Genomic DNA, 21,080 nt, shown 5'->3' on the forward strand with positions numbered 1-21,080 from the left:
AGGCCTGGAACGGATGCTGAGAGCCTACACCAGCCACTCCTCCTCTTCAGACACAGAGAACCAAAAAAGCACAGCAGCCTTAATGGACGAGGTAAATACCTGGAGTGCAGTATCCTAGGCGGAACGATGAAGGAGCTATTTTTAGAATGCCTGTTTTCTGGCCCATTTGACCTCTGTTTGCCTTTCCTTTCTCATGACAGAACAGTCTAGTCAGAGAGCTTGTACGGTCAGCTCCTTGACAGGTGGTTTGAGGACTCGGGAAAAATCCAATTACTTAGAAATGTTGGCTCTTTAGTGTCCTCCTTGGGGGGAAATGTGCCTAAAATAGAATTTCCCCAAATAGAACCATTCAGTCAAGGTCTGGAAACTACGTGTACTTTAGCCCAGTTGACAGAAGTAACGGAACATGCAGGGTCTGCATTCAGAAAGGCCTGCAGTTAGATCTCAGCCGTTTACAGGGACCTGGGACAGCTTTAGTTTCTCATCTTGAAAGTGGGGAAATTGGAACCTACCTCCAACGGTTTTTGTGAGGATGAAATATTAGTTAGAAAATGCTGGCACAGTGCACAGAGGAGAGCTGACATCCTGGGAATTATTAAGATGCTGTTTCCATTTGTCCCTGAGCTAACATCAGGATCTTCTGAGAACAATAGGAGAAAGGAGAGATGTGGCTGCACAGAAGGGGGTCTGGGGTGTGAGGTGAGAGCTTCCAGGGAAACAAGGGAGACAACTTTAGAGGCCAAAGCTGTTTGAGGGCGGGGAGAGGTGCTGAAAGCCTGGACAGCGGCGGCCCCCAGGCATCTGTGGGGGTCACTGGGCGACGCCGCCTCTTCAGAGGGAGCCGCACTAAAAGGGCAGTTAGCAAAGGCCCGAAAATTTTATATAAGAATAAAAATGACCTATGTGTGCAAGATGTGAGGTTTCTAGTCTGACTGGAGTGAGAGGATACTGACTGGGGTTAAACTGAGAAAATTCAGGAAGAGATTAAGTTGGTAGCAATGTTCTGAAAGATCCAGGAAGCTGGGCCAGTTTTCCTAACCCTCTTGTAAGATCAGGTGCCTGTCCAAGCAGGCAGTTTCTATAGTTCTTTGGTGAAAGTAGACAGATGCAGCCAGGTGCAGTTTATCTGTTTTTCACCAGAGGCTTTCCTTTAGTGGAGGTACTAGTGCAGAAATAAATCTGATACTTCTTGTGAAAAGAAAGGCTCAAATTCTGTTCACTTGGGAACAGGTCTAACATCCTTGCAGCAACATACGGCTACAAATTTGATGAAATCGTAAGACGAGCTGTAGAACGTTTTCTGTGACAGCACAAAATCTGTAGTTAGCTGATTTGCTGCAAATGGTACTAACCAAAAGAAAGTCCTATGGAGCATTTTATGATGGCATTGTAAGTTTATTTCTTTGGGTTCTTGCATAGAATTTTGTCATTGACGTTGCCAGCACAGAACATGTATTAGGATCATCTGGGTACACAACTGGCCTGATTCACACAGTGGAGGATACGAAATGGAGAGGATCTGACCCCTGAATTTACGGTGTTTATGAACTAGTGATGGAGCAAATAAGGGCCTTCAACTAGGGGATGCCAAACATCCAGGCAACTCGGTCACACACCTCAGCAACTGGTGGCGGGAAACTTGTGACAGACAGTGGTAGAGCCTGTGTTACACAGGAAAGGTTTCTTGCAAGAGGAAACTATTTCACTTAAATTCTTTCTAATTCATTGGCTCTTGGTCCTTGAAGTGCCATATTTGAAGCGAGAATGCTGTGAGAAATTGTTGGGGAAACCGGGAGTATTTAGAACACATAGTGTCTTCAGATACAGGAAGGGTTGCCACAGGGAAGAGGAGGGAGACTTGCTCTAGGACACTCTCAAGTGCAGACTAGGTCTCAGGGTAGAAGCTAAATGGAGCTTTTGATTTCATCTTAGGGGAGCCTACCCACCACACAGTGGATTGTCTGAGGATTAGAGCCCTTCCCCATCCACTGGAGGTGTTCAGTCCATGGCTGTGAGCCCCTGGCAGGGAGGTCAGCGTTGGGCATCCCCATGCTGGAGCTGTGGAAGAGACAGCAGTGAGGACAAGGCTGGATAAGGAGACCCCTCCCAATGTTGAGATTCTGTGATCTGATTTACCCAGACTGAACACAGCCTGACAAAGAAGTCATTAGCAAGTTTCTAGCTCAAGGTCCAGTTGAGAACAGGGAGAGACTAGGAGAGTATCTTTAGTTTCACTCTTCATTTTTATATTCATGTACCCCAGAATGTTGCTTCCAGTTTCTGGAAGTGTTACTGGCAAACTTTCTGGGTAATAGAAGACCTCACCTCTTCAAGGAACAATAGCAACCCCACCACCACCAGCCTCACATCATTTTCATTTGATTCTGTTGATAAGAGTTTCAGTTCGATTCACCATGTTAAGTGCCTTTGGTTCAATTTCCTTTCTTCAAAGCCCCCCAAAAGCTTCCCTTCTGCAGTCAACACTTATTCTCGTTCCTCAGCAGAAAATTGAGTAGAGCTGTTCATTTCCACAAGATGCTGAGTAATCTGTCAAGGTTTCTGATTTACCCTGTTTACAAAAGTCTACAATAAGACACACTCGACAGCTGAGGCTTTCCTGCATACTACTTGAAGGGTCCATTTTTCCATTTTCTTCAGCATTTTCTGTGCCCTTCAGCATATGAGTTGAATGTGCACTTCTCTGGACCTCTGTCATTTTGGAAGTTATCCTGAGATCCCTTTACCCACCCACTTGTGCCTCATTTTCTAGAAATTTACTCATATGGTCAAATGATATATCCACAGACCAACTTGAAACTAGACCTTCTGCAAGCAAACTCCTACAAACTGTCATCTGTGTTAGCAGAACTTGAGCAAAGACCTCAGCCCAGCCATCCCTGTAGTGACTCCATCTTCAAGTGGAAAGAAAAGGTAAAAATTAAGAGGTCGGTTATAATTTAACTGAGCTTGCTGGGTGGAATGACTTCAAGCATCATCAGGGCCAAAAGCTGTAATGAATTATATATACCATGCGTGCCCATTCCCAACTGCAGAATTTTAAACGTAAATTTAAGAGAAACACAAATATTTTTGTGTTCATATGTAAATTAATGAGTTTAGAACACATTGGGTTCCTTCTTTCTGCTCATACTTTAACCATATCCTTTTAACATGCTTTTATAGTAATTTCTTTCCAATCAAAATTTTAGTATTCATACAGGCCTAAGTGAACATACACAGGTAGCTGTTTTCTGTTTCCTGTCAGAAGAGGGAGCTGTAACCAGCTTGTGATGAAGGGACAGTTTTCTAAGAGACTCAAGCCCTAAAAAGGTCTCAGTCAATTATACAAAGTCATGATAATTTCACTTGCATCAAAGCCCATTAAAGGTGAATTTATGTAAATGATGTTGTGAATGTTATCTGGCCTAGAGGTGCAGGTGAGTATTGGAAACACAGACTATAATATACAGTAATTATCTAATTCTGAAAACATTAAGGTTTCAGAAACAAGAATGCACTGCAGTCCGGTTTAGAAGTGCCTTGAATCATTTCTTTATATCCTCCTCCCAACAACTGAAAAACAAATACTTGAGGAAAACAGCTGGAGAAGTGTTACTTTTGTTAAAAATGATTTTTTTTAATATTTGAACAGCAGCAGACACATAGTTCTGTAAAAATAACTCGACCATTTCTGATGAAGAGATTAGAGACTGTTATGAGCAAGGCATCTTCTGGAGGGCAAAGAATGCCAAGTTCTTCATCTACAGGTAATCTCATGCCTGGAGTAAGTTTGGGCTGAGTTCTATCGGTAAAGCACCTTACTATATTGATATTTTATTTTCAGAGCCACATTTACATAAATCAGCCCAAAGAAATTTACATTTCACTTAGGACTGACTAAGTTGTTAGAACTTATAGCTTTCTGTGCAAATGTAATCCAAAATGGGGGAAGGATTCAAGAGGAGTGGAGGTGGGGAAAAGAATTCTGTAACATGAGAAGGTGCCTCGGGTAACTGGCATCAATGTTATTCAGGCAGCCTGCGGTCTGCTGTCCGCACACACAGCCCTGAACCACCGTGAGGAGCGCAGCAGCTGTCTCCACAGCCTCCTCCAAACTTCCATGGAAATCCCCTCTCTCTGCGAGAAACACAGTGACCACAAGGCCTACCCACTTGCTTTAGTCAGTCACCTGACTTCAGTCATTGGTCCATCCACACACTCCACTGCCTTTCACCACACACACACGCGTATCATTTTCCCTCATTGTTCAACCAGTTATCGTAACCTTGATTCTCTAGTTTCTTGAGTAGAACTTGGCAAAAAGGTTTCAGTAAGACCCAGGACATTATAGTCCACATGGTAATGTTGAAGACTCAAGCTTGCGTTATTTGAGAAACAGTTCTCTCAGTAGCCGGGGATGCACCTGTTCTCAGTGTCTACTGTGGTCGGCACAACTAGCGTTTGTTTTCCAAAAGATGAATACAACTACCACACAGATTAGCTAACTGATGTTGACTAAGGTCACGTGGGAAACAAATATTTTAAATGATCATTACTATTGCTACTACAATAACTTTTTTCTCCAGACTTTACTATGTTATAGCTTTTGATTATGTAATATACACAGTTCATACACATAGTATGTACATCCTAAAGGTTACTGAATCAGAGAATGAATGTTATGTACAATTATAAACTTTCCTTTTGAGATTTCAGTAGATTTAAGCTCTGTGCCACAGGCTAAATAATTAACGCGCTTCCCACCATGTTCATCTCATCTGCTGGCCCAGCAATGGTAATCATAACTCCATCCAACTTTCAGCCTCCGGTGTGACCCAGCTCGGCAATGGTCTTTGCAAGGCCTTGTATTCTTTCCAAGCCAGGCAAGATGATGAATTGGATTTGGAAAAAGGTAAGAATCATTTTCAAACAGATGAACTGCTTTCCCGTGTTGAACTCTTTCACTTGACTAAAACTCCAGCAGCCGTGGAAGTTCCTACCTGGTCAAGTCAGTTCAGGTTATAATAATCACCCTTCTTAGAAGATAAAGCACATCAAAAAGAAAGCTCACATAATAAAAAGAGCTAACATTTATACAGTGTTTACCACGTGCCAGACATTGTTGCAAACACACTGTCCAGTTTATATTCATAAAACCCTTTGAGGTAGGTGGTATTATTTATGCCCATTTTATTACTGAGGAGACTGACACAGAGAGAGGTTAAGTACTTCAGCTAAAGTAGCAGCACAGGATTTGAACTCAGAAACCGAGTCATGCTTAGTTCAATGCTACACTGGGACAGAATGTTGGTAACAAAGTGACTAGACAGGGAGCCACTCCACCTTTTTCCTTCTCAGAAAGCTGCACACACAGGAGTATGAAGTGACTTCCTCTCACGGCTTAGTAAGAGTGCAAGTTCTAGAACCCGGGCCAAAGGACTCCCAGCTTAATATTTCTCCCACTTCTCTCAAAAAAGTGTTTCATGACCAACCTATGGTTCCTCCTTTGTGTCACTTTCACAAGGAGAAATATTATGTAATGGGCTGTATATTATTAATGGGTTGTGTAGACCTCGATTATTAAAAAGTCACCAGCCTCAGCTTTGTTTATGTGTCCAGTTAGCTTTAACATCCAAATGTGGTTGCCAAGGCAGAGGTCTGGAAGTGAAAAGGTTAGTGAGAAAGAACTATGTTGTATGAGAAAGCTTATTATCCATGACCAGGATGTGGCACCCAGAGCCAACAGAAAGTCAACAGAAATCCTGCAGCCAAACTGGGACACCACATACTGGCTACTGATTAATGGGTGCATCCTTTTCAGCCTGCCAGTTAGAGTGCTCCAGGCAATTTTAATTCCTTTTCCTTCTAGCTCAAAGGTAAGACAAGAAAAAAAGGAAATAGAAAGTAGACCTTCTCCTCCATTAGTCTTAAATCGATATTGCCTTTAATTTAAAAGTTGTGTTAACAGAAGTTACTTTGTGACGCATCATGCCATCCTAAGGCTACCAACACCAATGACTGAGTACATGAATGCAGTATTCCCACTCTTCATGGGAATGAAAACACATCTCTCAGATGCCACCTAGAACCCAGGGTCCTGAGTGTGAATTACATAGTTATACACGATAAATTGATTACCTTGTTTGTCTTCAGTTCTCTGTTGGTTGCAGAGCCTACTTATACCTTTTATCTTCAGTGGGTTCTCTAAAGTGAACGAGACATTGGAGGCCTAGGAAAGCTGGCAATAAAATTGTAAATTGTTTGAATTTTCAGTAGTAGATTGTGTCAGTTTACTGACCTGAGAGAACTCACTAGATGGAGATCTGAGTCTGAGAATGACCTCCTGCAAGACTAGTGATATAACTAAGGAGAGATAGAAGGGGGTTTCAGCCTCCTTTGCCCTAGAAAGAAACTTATTGGGAAAAAGAATGAAAGACAAAATTATCTCATAATGTTGCTAAAGATAAAGTAGCTCTTGGGTCCTGAAGGAAGCGGATATTTCCACTTTGATGTGTAGGAAGCAGCCAGAAAGGACTCTCACAAGAGAGAATAGTGGGGTTTTTGTTTTTTTTTTTAAATAGAGAATTAGAGAAGAGCCATGTGTTTAAGAATTGTATTTATTTGAATCATTGCTTCAAACTGATATTTAAGTTACCTAAATTGTTGAGTGGGGGAGTTACACTGTTGTGCAAAGCTGTGAGCTGGAACTTTGGACTGTGAAACTGGCACATATGGAGAGAAACTGCCTTCATCTAAAGAAAAGTCTGGTAGCTGAGACATACCCTTAGTAGTCAACACATCAAACTATCGTGGCCACCACAAGAAACCCTAAAGCACAGACACAAAAAATTTGGTGACAACCCATCAGCTATATCCAAAGTGATTTTGTTTTTAATCAAACTACTTTATGGAACAAAACTGTTGTTAATATTCACTGCATTCTGCTTTCTTCATACAGAAGTGTTCAATAAACCTTGCTTCATCTGAATCACATGCAGAAAGTGATGCTACCATGTAACCCCTTGAAAAAAGAATCTCCATAGAAACTATTTTATTGGGAGGTGGGTATAGTGCAGTGGTAGAGCACATGCTTAATTTAGCATGCACAAGGTCCCCAGTTCAATCCCCAGCACCTCCATTAAAAAAAAAAAAACAACTATTGATCAGGCTCAGGCATGTGCTTAAGTTGCAGAAACCCATCTAACTAGATGTGTGTTTTCACAGGTGACATTGTGACTATACACAAGAAAAAAGAAGAAGGATGGTGGTTTGGATCTTTAAGGGGGAAAAAAGGCCATTTTCCTGCCGCATATGTGGAGGAGCTTCCATTAAGTGCTGGGAACACAGCTTCACAAGCATAAACAAGCTTCTCAAGGCACCGCCTTACACACTGTAAATTATACAATGTGGTGCAAATAAAGGTAAATACTGTGATATTTACAAGTTAATCTTTCTAACTGGGTGATGGGGTCCTCCCTGCAGGTAATGGCACTTTGCACTCTTGGTTATTTGTTTAAAACAGTCAGAAGGTGGAGGCAGGAAAGAAGCCCCACAGCTCCTTGAGTTTTCTCATCTAAGAGGCCCTAGAGATAACCCACTAAAGCCCCTCCTCACCGAGAAAGAGGCTGAGTCCAGGGAGGTTCAGCCTGAAGTCAGATAGTTTTCTGGCAGCACAAGAGAGATTAGGATGCAGATATCCTCTTCCTCTGATTTTGGGTGGTTAACAGGCCACAGCAGGCCCATGAAGGGTCAAGTAGGGCCCGGGATATGGGGAAGAACACAGATCAGGAGCTGAGGCCAAGAGTCAGCACGCTCAGAAGAGGAGGTGGGAGATCTCAGGGTAGAATGGAGTTCCATCCTGAGCCAATGATATTCTGAGGTAATGGCTTGTATACTCTGTACCCACAATCAGAACTGCTCTTAGAGGGCAAGTATGAGCCAGAGATGGCTAGGGATCTGACAATAAGAGCAAGGTGGATAGGAAAGGGTTGGGAAATTATATGCCTCCTTGCCCAGTTGGAAACTTCATATACCAATCAATTCAGAAACCAGGAATTCTGTACTTCCCAACTAGGACATGATGAAAGGAATACCTAAAGCAACTTCCTAGTCAAAGACATTTTAAATGCTAATAAGTCTCTAGTTTGGATGGAAAGTTGTAGAAACCAAAATTTACTGTCAAAATGGAAAATTCTAAGAGAGATCTATGCTGCTTCTTCAAATGCCCTATAATGGGAAAGGGTTGAGAATGAGAGAGGGCAGACCACAAATTCTTTCCAAGGGGAACATTTTAGAACGGAGAGAAGTGGTACCAGCAGCAGCTTTCAGAAAATGACCTAAGTCACACTGGACAGCACGCACACCATTCACTTTGGAAGGTCATGGCATTAATAGAACGTGTGGGTATGTTTACTTTTATGCCATATAGTCTGGCATTAAGAGTAACTAAAATCCATCATCATTCTATTACTCTCCTACACTGCCCCCCTTTTTTAACTTGTCAGATTTTATATTTCAGATTTCAAAAAGGAACTTTTCAAACCAAGGTACATATATTTTTTATACTCTGCACTATTACACTTCTGTAGCAGGAGATAACTAACATATTTATAGATACAGATACCAGGTTCGAAGGAGCTCAAGAAGAATTTGTTACATGAGACATCACTTACAGCCTAGAAGAACAGATCTGAAGTTTTAATCTCATCCCTAATGATGTATTAATGAAGGCTTTCCACATGTAGAAAGTTGGCTGAATAATAGGCCATTAGACCATGAACAGAGAATCTGAAATTATATCTCCTTTTCATCTTACTTCCTTCCATTAAGCCTTGATGGATAAAAAATTGTGCAGCAATCTACTGCAGCCTACACTGCATCATTTGTATAAAGAAAGTCATGATAATGTGGCTGGACCCTGAAACTCTTTGTAAGTAACTTTCAAAGAAAGGGACTCCTCTTTCTTCATAAAGTAGTTTTACTTCCTAAAAAAAAATGGTTTTCCTGTTTCAGTGTTGCTGCAAAATTTTTTTGCACCCGTGATATGTGATTTTCAAACTTCAAAGAAACATTATAGCCTTATTCCCAACTATATTTGTATTTTTATCTAGTTAACAGACTAGGTACACCAAGAATTTTCTGGCTGGACAGATGGGGATTGCACTCCGTAGATTTAGGTATAGGTAAAAATTCAGTGCATATTGTGAAGATTAATGATGTGCCCAAGTCTTCCACAGAGAATAAAATAATTTTTAATATTAATTGGGCTTTTATACTACACTAGGCAGTTTTCATATGTCAGGAAGTTTTTAGCAACATTAACAACCTGAAATATAGACAGCAGAGGTCTGAGCCAGATTTTTACTGAAAATATCAAAGGCATTATTCAACTTAATCTCCTTTATAGTAGAGTAGAAGCTGATACATCCATTATACTGTCAACCAGAAAGATTAATTTCACTTTTTTGCATTTCCAATTACCCATGTTAATTAATGTTCATAATGAATATTATCCATTCTGATCCATCAGAAAGTTAGTAAAACTTACTTTAAACCCAAATTGAATATTATATTGTACAGTATTATAAGGCTTTCATTGATTAGTAACTTGAGTATAATTTAACTTTTTTCTACCTTCCAAGGAAAAGCTTCTCCTCCTCCCTCAGAGTCATGATGGCCTTGGGAGTAATCACCCTGATTTGGAGCAAGAGAAATGTATTAGAATCAAAAGACCACCACATCCCATTGTCTGTTACTTAGAAACTTGCCCATTTCTTCTAGGCTGTCCAATCTGTGGGCATATAATTGTTCATAGTTTCTCTTACGGTTTTTTGTACATTTATGGTATCAGTTGTTATTTCTTCTCTTTCATTATCTGTTACTTAGGAAGAACGTATAACCCAGGGAAGACGGGCCTGGGGGCAGGGGCATGAGAAGGTAGGACCTGGACCAGGGTGTGGGGAAAGAGCAGAGAAGACAGGAGCCTTTTGTAGAGAGAATGCAGCTGATGACAATGTCGGAGATTCCCGTGTGCTGCGATCCAGCGGAGGGTCAGGGTCCCCGGCCTCACACTGAGCAGCAACAGAGACAGGAGACAGACGTCAGCGAGCTAGAGAATCCAGGCTGTGCTTATGCAATTGGTAGCTCAGCTCAGGGAAACTAATGGACACATGATGTCCACTGCCAGGGAAATCTGCCCAGTGGATACTAACCCGGTCATGGGTCAGAAGAATGGGAGGAAAGTAGCTTTGACCCGACGTGAGAGTAAGTACACCTGCACAGAATTAGAAACTCTTTCAAAAGAACTGTGGGCTAAGAGAGGCTGAACTAGCAGTGGAAGAAAACTGAACTGGCTTGAGAAAGGTCTAGGTTCTAAGCTCAGGACTAACGATAGAGATCTGGAGACAACAAAGAGGGGGTGACACCAGGGAGTACCTCGAAGGGACTGGGACCAGGCCAGCCAGGTGTGAAGTTTCCTGACACTGGGGCAAATGACAAGTGCCCACTCCAGTGGTTCTCCAGGCCAGCAGCACTGATTCAAATAATCTTAAACTGTGTTAGAAATGGAGGCTATGAGCCCCAACTTGACTCACTCAGAGATCCTGGAGCTGGCACCCAACCACCTGTGGTTCAACAAATACTCCAGGTGATTCTAATGCAAGTTTACTCTGGAGAACCACTAGTTTACTGAAGGACTCCTGAGAGCACTGTTCAAACGACAGCTGGCCCACTGGGGAAGGAATACTGTTCGAGAAATTGGAGAAAAACCCAGGGAGCCAGCTCTGAAAAAGGACTATTCCCTCCGTTTGAGGCACCAAATTTCTTAAGGTGAGCGGGGTGGACCACCTCACTGGAGTTTTTCTCCATCATGCGGGCTGCTATAGCTAGGTACCCCCATCCTCTTTTTTTGTGCTCTTCCTTGGCTCAGGGAAGAAGTAATACTTTGGCCTACACGACACACTCTCAAAATAGAATTTTCTTCCTCTTTCTCAGTCATTTACTTATAATCTTACTGGCAAATGAAAGCATGGTACAGGCCATATCTTGATATTACAGAGTGAGCAGCTAGCTCTGTCTATCCCTCTGGTCTTCCTAGTCCATCCCTCCTTTATCTATACTTGCTATTATCAGTCTTAAAGTTTTAGCCATTCCAGCAGGTGTGTTTTAATTTCACTGTGGTATTAATTTGTATGTCCCCAGTGATGCTGAGCATCTTTCCCTGTACTTGTTGGCTATGGATTGTGTCCCCAGGTCCTGTGGGGCTCCTGCTACTGTAGTGGGTAAGAACAGAGACTTCACTCTTAAGCACACAAAATCTCATGCAGACCAGAACCAAGGGCAAAAGCAGTAACTTCATAGGAGTCTGGGCCAGACCTACCTACTGCTCTTGAAGGGTCTCCTAAGGAGGGTAGGGGGCTGTGGTTCAACCTGGGGACATAAAAGCTGGTGGCAGTCGGATATGTATGGGAGCATTTATCTGCATGAACTCTGCTCAAGGCTGACAATCGTGATTGAGTCATTAGCACCAAGACCTGGCCCCACCCAACAGCCTGTAGGCTCCAGTGCTTAGGCCAAACAACTAACTGGGTGGGGGACAGCCCCACCCCCAGACAGGCTGCCCAAAGACTTCCTAAGCCCACAGCACATTCTAGACACACCCCTTGACATAGCCCTGCCAACAGAGGGCCAGGGCCCAGGGCCTAGCCCCTCCCACCAGAAGGCCTGCACAAGACCCTCCACACCCACCAGGGGGCAGACAACAGAACTAAGAAAACTACGATCCTGCAGCCTGTGGAACCCAATCTGCAAACACAGGCCATACCCTACCCTGGGACCAGCTGGCCCTTGAGTGACAACATTCCCTACATAGGGCCACTTCTCCAAGGTCGAGAAACATACCTAGCCCAACGAATACATAAAAATACAAATAGAAATTAGGCAAAATGAGGCAGCAGAGGAATATGTTCCAAAGGAAAAAATACAACATCAAAACTAAGTGATAAGACCAGATACTATAAAACTCCTAGAGGAAAACAAAGGCATAACATGCTTTGATTGATCAAAAAATATTGCTGCAATTTAGTCTTCTAGAGTAATGGAAATAAAAACAAATGAACAAATGGGTCCTAATTAAACTTAAAAGCTTTCACACAGCAAAAGAAACCACAAAACAAAACGAAAACACAATCTACGGAATGGGAGAAAATACTTGCAAACGATGCAACTAAGGATTAATTTTCAAAATACACAAATAGCTTATACAGTTCAACATCACAAAACACACAACCCACTCAAAAAATCAGCAGAAGATCTAAGTAGACATATCTCCAAAGACGACATCCAGATGGCCAATAGGCACATGAAAAGATGCTCAATGTCACTAATTATTAGAGAAATGCAAAATCAAAACTACAATGAGGCATCACTTCACACCAGTCAGAATGGCCATCATTCAAAAGCCCACAAATGATAAATGCTAGAGAGGCTATGGAGAAAAGGGAACCCTCCTACACAGTTGGGAATGTAATTTGGTGCAGCCATTATGGAAAACAGTATGGAGATTCCTCAAAAAACTAAAACAAGACTTACCATATGATCCAGCAGTCCCATTCCTGGGCACATATCCAGAGGAAACTCTAATTTGAAAAGATACATGCACCCCAATGTTCATAGCAGCGCTATATACAATACTAAAGACATGGAAGCAAACCTAAATTGATGAAGATGTGATATATACGTACGTACGTAAGTGTACACACACACACACACACACACACACGAATATTACCCAGCCCTAAAAAAGAATGAAATAATGCTATTTGCAGCAACATGCATAGACTTAGAGATTATCATACTAAATTAAGTCAGAGAAAGACAAATATCGTTAAAGCACTTACATGTGGAATCTTAAAACATGATACAAATGGACTTATTTACGAAACAGAAACAGACGTACAAAGCAAACATGGTTATCAAAGGGGGAGGGGTGGGGGGAGTGTGGGATTAACAGATACACAATACTATATATGAAATGAACAAAAATGTCCTAACCGTATAGCACAGGGAACTATATTAAATATCTTGTAATAACCTGTAATAGAAAAGAATCTGAAAAAATTATACATATATATATATGTATAACTGAATCACTTTGTTGCATACCTGAAACTAACACAATGGTATATAAATCAACTATACTTCAGTTTAAATAAAAGGAAAAGAAAATGAACTTGATAAAGAGAAAGGCATATTATTTCTAAGAAAAAAAAATAGACATACCACAGATGCAGCAAATGCCAAAAACTAAATTATCAACAACTTTACACCAATTAATTTGCAAAAATCAGCAAAACAGACAAATTTCTCAAAAAATATGTATTATCATAACTCAGGAAGAAATAGAGTAACTGAATAATTCAGTAACTACTAAAAAATTTAATGACTGTTTAAGAAAAATCTTCCTCCAAAGAAAACAGAGGCCCAGTTTTATCTGTGAGTTCAAAAACAATCAAAGTTTTTTAAGAAATAGAAAAACACCTCAACTACTTTCAAGGGTGTATGGCCTAGGATAACCATGATGCCAACAACAGAGAATATACAAAGGAAAATTATAAGCCAGTCTCATTTATAGCTATAGACATAAAAATTCTAAATTTTCACAAAGTAGATCCAACATGATTTAAAAATAAAAAAAAGACTGCACTTATGACTAAGTTGGATTTATTCCAGAAAGGCAAAGTTAATTCAACATTTTTTAAAAAAGCCTATTAACATTAATCACCACACTAGAAGATTCATGATGAAAATCTATATAGATACAAATAAAATAAGAAAATTCAACATTCTTGATAATTACTTTTAGTTGAAATAGAAGAAAACTGACCTGATCAACAGAAAATAAAATGGCAAGACTGGGAAACTACACATCGTGCAGCACGACCAGATAGAAAATTGATGTTCAGAAAGATTAAAGAACTTGCCTACGATCATCGATGAGTTTTAACAGTAGAGCAAAGACTGGACCACATCTTAATTCTCAAGTTTTTCCATATTACCATGTTGATGCTGCAAAGCAGAATTTTTCACAAAAAAGTTAGCATATTCAAGATTTACCATTAAACAGATCACATTTATTTGAATCTCAAATATTGCCTCTCTGAATTTTTGTAAAAATCTGTCAAGCTGAGAAAAATGACTTCTTGGAATTTTTTCCATTTGTTAGACCTTCGCCTTAGCTTGCTTAGTTGCTAAGGGAAGGGAGTAACGTGTCTAAACTCCAAACGTTCTTCATGTATCACCCCACACCTTGTTCATACTTCACACTACAATATGCTTAGCACCACCAAGAAAGGAGCTGATTTTAAGTAGCTTGTATATCCTTCAGTGTACTTACTTAACTGATGGACTCCGTCTACTTAGATGAAACCCTTGTCTTATTCAGAAAGGGTCTTCTTGTTCTCAGTTGGCTTGTCATTAAGCCAAGAATTGCCTGTAGAGCCATCTTTACCTTCTAAAAATTGTTGGACATCTCAGCAACATGCCTGTAGGTATTACCGAACAAGTCAGCTCCTTTCCAAAGGTGTATTTAATTTCCCTTTCAATAATTTTATACTCAGTCTAGAAATGTGTTCAGTATTAACAAATACTTATTAAGCTTATACTGTGTGTCAGATACTATGCTAGGGTGGTAGCTGAACAGGGAATTCACTGTCATGGTACACAAAATAAAACTAATTGTCTCTGTACAAGAATCCTCTGTATTAGAAGCAAAGCAACACTTTTTAATCTTCATTAGCCGGGAAATTGAAACTTTAAGTCCATTAGTAGCACATTTTGGCAGATTTTGTGCTGATTCCATTTTTTAACTTAATTAGTGATTGAATTTAATTGTAGAAATCTTGCTGTTCCATTTTATTATGAAATGCAGAATAGGTTAGTCCACCCCACTTGGATTCCAGTTCAATCAGTTTTACTATTTGTGCATATTTTTTCTCATTTAAGAAAATCTCTTATCTATGTATCTTATGCTTTATTTCCATATCAGGAAGATTTTAAAAGCTCAAAGTTATCTATTTTGTTTTTACAACATACCATCCAAAATAAAATGGATAGAGTACATTTAATGGAATATCTTGGTTTGTTTTTCACATGTGTTCTTAATCATTCAAAGTGCAATTTTCATAATGTATCAAACTTTAAAATTTAAGCTAATATATTAATAATATCAGCACCAGAATATTCCTAGGTTGGCACATAGTAAACATCAAAAATTAAGGCCCTTGTCCATCGACAGATGACTGGATAAAGAAGTTGTATATTTATACAATGGAATACTACCCAGCCATAAAAAAGAATAAAATAATGCCATTTGCAGCAACATGGATGGCCCTGGAGAATGTCATTCTAAGTGAAGTAAGCCAGAAAGAGAAACAAAAATACCATATAATATCACTCATATGTAATGTAGAATCTTAAAAAAAAAAAAAAGGACAAATGAACTTATTTATAACAGAAATAGACTCACAGACATAGAAAACAAACTTATGGTTACTGGGGTGAAGTGGGTGGGAAGGGATAAATCAGGAGTTCAAGATTTGCAGCTATACTTACTGGTATACGTAAAATAGATAAAAAGTTTATACTGTATAGCACAGGGAACTGTATTCGATATCTTGTAGTAGCTTACGGTGAAAAAGAATATGAAAACGAATATGTGTATATTCATGTATGACTGAAGCATTGTGCTGTACACCAGAAATTGACACATCGTAAACTGACTATACTTCAATTTTTAAAAAAGTTAAAAAAAGAAAAATTAAGGCCCTTATATTTGATTGAACAGATGTAGACTTACACATAAGTCAACAGCCCCCCATCCACCACTTCCATAAAGACCTGGGTTGATAACTGCAGCGTAAACACCTAGAGACAGTTCTTAGTGCGACACCCAGGTTTTAAGGCCGGGTATTGAGTATCCTGACAAAACATATTCCCCTGCTTTCAAGACAGTTTACCTTTTTTTCTCTTAATCATTATACTTCTACAGACACAAAAGCTAAATTCTATTATAGAAATTCAATTTGTTTAGAATCTTTGTTAAGAACTTTGTCTTCACATACTCCGCCTGCAGTATAGCATAGAAAGGCATAAAGTGCAATTTAGGTGAAGCTCATGGATTAGGTGTCAGACTCCCACTGGGTTTGAATCCCAACCCTAACACTTACCAGCTATCTGACTACAAGTTACTTGAACTCTCTGTACTTTGGATTTCTTATCTGTAGGACAAGGTTATGGATAGGACCTATGTCACAGGTTGTTGAGGGACTATAAATGAGTAGACGTATGTAAAGGGCTTAGAACAGTGATGGGCACATAAAGGTTAAAAAAGCATTAACTTGGAATAAGGTGGCCAGCCCTGAACAATTCCCAATTTTGGAATGAATCAACTTCGCAGCTGAGAAAAGTTGATACAAATTTCGATGGCTTAAGGCCCTAGTCTGGTATGATAGTGCAAGTTTCTTTGCACGTTTGATCTTGAATCCCAGCAACAAGGCTGGTTCCTATGCTATTCTTTTGTGACTTTCCTGCTACGTTGGCTTGTTCAGAGGTCTTGCCCCACCTCCACCTCCCAGTTAGAAGTGAAGAATGGTGGTCCTTGAGGAGAAATGGATGTAAGTGGGGAGCTACTCATTCAGTCTCTTATCTTAAGTCTTCATTTCTCTAACTTGAAGGTGAAGACGATCTTCCAGAATCAATACCTAGTGCCTTCTCACTGGATGGTTCAAAACACTGGATCAAAAATTTGTGGTATGAGACATGGTCTTTCTCTAGTTTCAATGAATGAAAAATCTTTAAAGTTTTATGTTTGTTCCTTGTGGATATTATTTCAAGCTGGGAATTCAGGAAATATGTACTCACTGTAGGAGTCATCTGCTATTTTTTTTATGTTAAACATCTAGTCTCTCCTACCCTACTGTTAGCTCAGTTATCGAGGTTAATCTTCCTCCACACCTAGGTTTCAGGAGGATCTAGCCTAATCGAATGCATGTACTTTTACCCCGCTGGTCACCGGTGACTGGTTCAGAGATTGAGACAAGCTTGAAATTGCTGGGATCTACCACATGGAGCCTCAACCCAGAAGAAACAGCTGAGAAAATGGATCCTGCTGATACAATTTAAGTTCTAAATCAAGCTAGGTCCACAAAAACCAAAGTTGGGTTCTGATACGGTTTTATATATTCATTTAAATGTAGTTATATCAAAAAACAAGGAAAAATTTGAAGTCAGTCTAGGAAAACTGGATAGTTTGCTCACTGTACTCCCTATTAAAATACTCCCTTCAGCCAAACCCATGCTAAAACAGGGTATGACAATGGTTAGTAGCACACACTCCGATCTCTAGGGCAGCTTATAAGCCTTTTTTTTCTGGTGATAATACCAATCAATGGTTCTTAAGGGCTGCTCCGCACACTGGGGTGGGTCAGTGCATCCCCACCAGTCCAGAGCATTCTTCTCACATAAATTCTGCTGCTCTAGGATGGTGAGCAGAGCCCTGAGTCAAGTCCTAGGCACAAGAGGCAACGGAGGGAGAAAACTCTGAAACTCCCTCCAACCCTAACTAGAAAACTGGCCTGAATCTTTCCCTAGACTGCAGAGAGAAGACAGAGGGGCTGGGAGGCATGGAGGCTGTTGTTCCATGGCTTTCAGGTGTGCCCAAGATATCCTGAGACAGTATTATGTGGCTTCCACTAGAGCCAGCACACCTAAATACAACCAAATTTATAAGGAAAGAATGGTGATAAAAATGGAATCCTAGAGGAAGCTGAGTGAGTTCTAGTCTGTGTTGTATAGACTCCTACTATGGCAAATTTATACACAGACAGCAGCTAACCAGTATATTGCAAAATGGAAACTGGTTATAAATTTTCTACATTTGGATTTTCAAAATTAGATCTTTTTCTAAATATTGTTGACGAAAAAATTAATCAGTTGATCTAAGAAAGAAATGGCAGATACTACTATATATAAAAGAGAGAAACAACACAGTCCTACTGTATAGCACAGGGAACTATATTCAATACTTTGTAATGGCTTATAATGAAAAGAGTAAGAAAAGGAATATATTGTGAATCACTATGCTGTACACCAGAAATTAACACAACATTGTAAATATACTTCAATTAGGAAAAAAAAAGGAAAATTTCATTCAAGCCAGATTTGAGGACTATAACCTGGAAAGAACATCTAGAAAGCTCTGAGAACCATTCCACCGGTTAGAAATCAAGGCACAGTTACATGAGACAGAGGGCTGCATATCAAATGATGTGGTATTGATAGTCTACATATTCCAGAGCTAAGCATTATCCTGGCAGGTCACATGATTTCTTATAAGGTCAAGAAGGAATGTTAGCTTTTAAAGAGCTGTCTTGTTGATGCTAAGAGAAGTTGTTCATTATGGTTGAGCAGGTATCCCTGCCGATGACAGAGGTTTGGTCACTGCATAATGCAGATACACAATGCACAGTAGGGGAAGAGAGGAGGTCAAAGGGTGGAGAATAATTTATGTTCAAATTTTTCTTGTCTTGCCATAAAATATGAACTTTATTTCCACTGTGGATCATTAATCTTTCCATAGAAAGCATTAGGTGATCAAATATTTGGTCCCTCAAAGCTAAGGTGGCTGCTTGCTTGCCCCAGTGTTCATCATGTCCCTTGATGCTGGGTCCTAATAGCTTCATTCTCTTTTTGGGGGTTATTTCAGCAGAATGTTCAGCAAGGACTGACAGCCAGTTCTAGATTGTCCAATAAGGGACTTAAGCCAGTTTTCCTCACATGTGCATTATGTATGCCTATTATTTTTTAGAGAACTATAGAGGTGATCTGTAGTTTCAGGTTGTTTAGACATCATTATCCTAGTATAAGCAGATTACACACAGCATGAGAAGCAAGACACTATCATTTGTAAGTTCCATAAACTAAATTCACAGTAGGAACATTTTTTGCAAAGATTGAAGCCAAAATCCTCCAAAACCAAAACATTTTCCTAATATTTCCTCTAGGTTAAGAATGTTGTTCAGAGCAAAAGTCTGACTCTTCATGGGTCATAAGATGAGTTAACAAACATTGTGGCCAAATGGTCATACCATTGGAAAACAGAGACCAGCATGCCTGCACTAAAGGCAGATGGACAGACTGGCAGAGGCTGCTTCCAATGCTGCCAGTAAGTGACCTTGAGTCCAAGGAAAACCAATTGTGCATCTCCCTAACCGACCTGGCTAGAGCCAAGATCATAAACTTGTTCCATAAATCCACTGGGTCCTGTTAAGAGCTACCCAATAGTCAACATCTAATATAAAGGACCAGAAGAGACATCATTAATTATCTGGGTAAAAGGGGTCTCACCTAGTGATACTGTTAGTAACATTAGCTTCCACAGTGCTAAACTTTCTTGTAAAATAGTTTCTAAGGACCATTTAATTAGAACCTTGAAGAGGTAAAATCCACCAATGCAACCTGGGTATATAGGACATAGGTAATTGGCCATAAACCCAGCAATTAGATTGATTTTTGAAATCAATATGCAAGTGATTGAGCCCAAGAAATACATTTGGCTCACAAGCAAAAGTATGAGCAATTGTCAAAGTTATCAGTATACAGGCCTGGTATGGCACCTTGGGTCAGCTGTCTACTGCAGATGTCATCTTCTCATGCTGGTCTGGCAGTGCTGGTCTTAGTCGAAGTCAAGTGTCAAAACAGGAGTTTCAGTTCATTCAGGAGAGGCCTGACACGGTCCCTTCCAATGTGGCTGCGAGTTCTTTATCTGATGTCTTTTCCAGTATGAACAATCTCCTGGTGTGAATCTGATCATCATCCAAAGTTAGATTACTGTGATAAACTTCAGAAATAAACTTAGAGTGTCCTTTTAATAACTAAACTTTACGAAGAGCTACCTGGGAAGTCTTAGCCAGTAAATACAGACCTCAGTGAACAAAACTAGAATACTCACTAAAACAATCTTTTCTAAAAATTATTGTCATTTCTACCAAATATCTAGTTAATTCACCATATGGACTTTTAAACTGGCTGTGCCAGAATGTCTCACAAAGAATCTGATTAAACTTTAAAAGGCAGGAAAGCCATACCAAGGGCATGGCTTTACTTATATACCTAAGAAAACTGCTGGGAACCTAAGAGTTTGTAAATTCTGGAAGGATCAGGTAAAGAGAAAAGATGTTTCCATTTTATTTACAGAGGTGTAATTTGAAGGTTTCCTTATATCTAGAAAGCATGGATTAAAAAAACCAGTAATATTTCAGAGAAAACCCCCAAATTATAACCATACTTGTAAGTTCGCTCAGTCCTATGTGACTAATCTGTGATCTTAATCTTCTGTTAACAGTTTTATGACACTATCAGGTTTTCTACTAGGATTCTTTAATTTCTTACCCAGTTCAGTGGTATGACCCGAAAGTTATCAGAAATCTTGAACTTGTCAAAATAGTCCTTTTCATGAATCTTCTTGAAACTGAAGCATTTTTGCAAAAGCATCAGAGTACAACAATAATTGTCTAAGAATGACAGAAGACTTAGAAAGATTAAAGACTTTTTTATTACAATGCAACTGAAAAGAAACTTGGTTATTGCTGTGACATACACTAAAATTATGACTGATATCACTTACCAGGACGTAACAGAATTTTAGGAATTCCAGATATTTTCTAGAATGTTTGTATTAATAACATTTACCGATATGATATAATCTAAGGAGTTTTTATCACCACTTATTTGACAGTGCTTCCCATGTAATTTAATAAATCTAACTAGTTTGATATTCCTCTCTCAAAGATGGAGAGAAAACAAGTATTGTGAGATGTTCCAGGGATGCTTTGGAAAACCTCAAAGTTAACTAGAGGTCAAACGAACTTCATTTAGAATTTGATCTTCGAGAAGTTTGTCAAAAATATCAAAGTTTTAAAACATTTGGTCAAGTATAATCACAGGACACTGTGAAATAAGACCCGTTCATTTACCCAAGTTGACAACAAAAGATCTCAATGGCAAAAACATCACTTAAACAAAAA

General features: G+C 39.6%; 1 protein-coding gene and 1 long non-coding RNA gene across 6 annotated transcripts in view; one reads left to right on the top strand and one right to left on the bottom strand.

Annotated features, from left to right (window-relative positions):
* NOSTRIN (nitric oxide synthase trafficking) overlaps positions 1 to 7,443 on the top strand; it is a 78,972-nt gene extending 71,529 nt beyond the window's left edge. For 4 of the 5 annotated variants that reach the window (XM_064484884.1, XM_010982471.3, XM_010982473.3 and 1 more), the window contains 5 exons: positions 3 to 91; positions 2,806 to 2,931; positions 3,653 to 3,767; positions 4,823 to 4,912; positions 7,225 to 7,443. In XM_064484884.1, the coding sequence (XP_064340954.1) occupies positions 3 to 91; positions 2,806 to 2,931; positions 3,653 to 3,767; positions 4,823 to 4,912; positions 7,225 to 7,361 (557 nt within the window). In that variant the 3' untranslated portion in view covers positions 7,362 to 7,443. The remainder of the gene's footprint in view (positions 1 to 2; positions 92 to 2,805; positions 2,932 to 3,652; positions 3,768 to 4,822; positions 4,913 to 7,224) is intronic. The other variant, XM_010982472.3, reaches the window with a different exon arrangement.
* On the bottom strand, positions 1,315 to 20,585 carry LOC135321137 (uncharacterized). Its single transcript, XR_010380604.1, has 3 exons — positions 20,446 to 20,585; positions 19,671 to 19,859; positions 1,315 to 2,058 (listed from the first exon to the last, which is right to left on the bottom strand). It is a non-coding gene; the product is annotated as an uncharacterized LOC135321137 (long non-coding RNA).
* Between the last annotated feature and the right edge of the window lie 495 nt (positions 20,586 to 21,080).

Source organism: Camelus dromedarius, chromosome 4, assembly GCF_036321535.1.
Source record: "Camelus dromedarius isolate mCamDro1 chromosome 4, mCamDro1.pat, whole genome shotgun sequence".
Lineage (NCBI taxonomy): Eukaryota > Metazoa > Chordata > Mammalia > Artiodactyla > Camelidae > Camelus > Camelus dromedarius.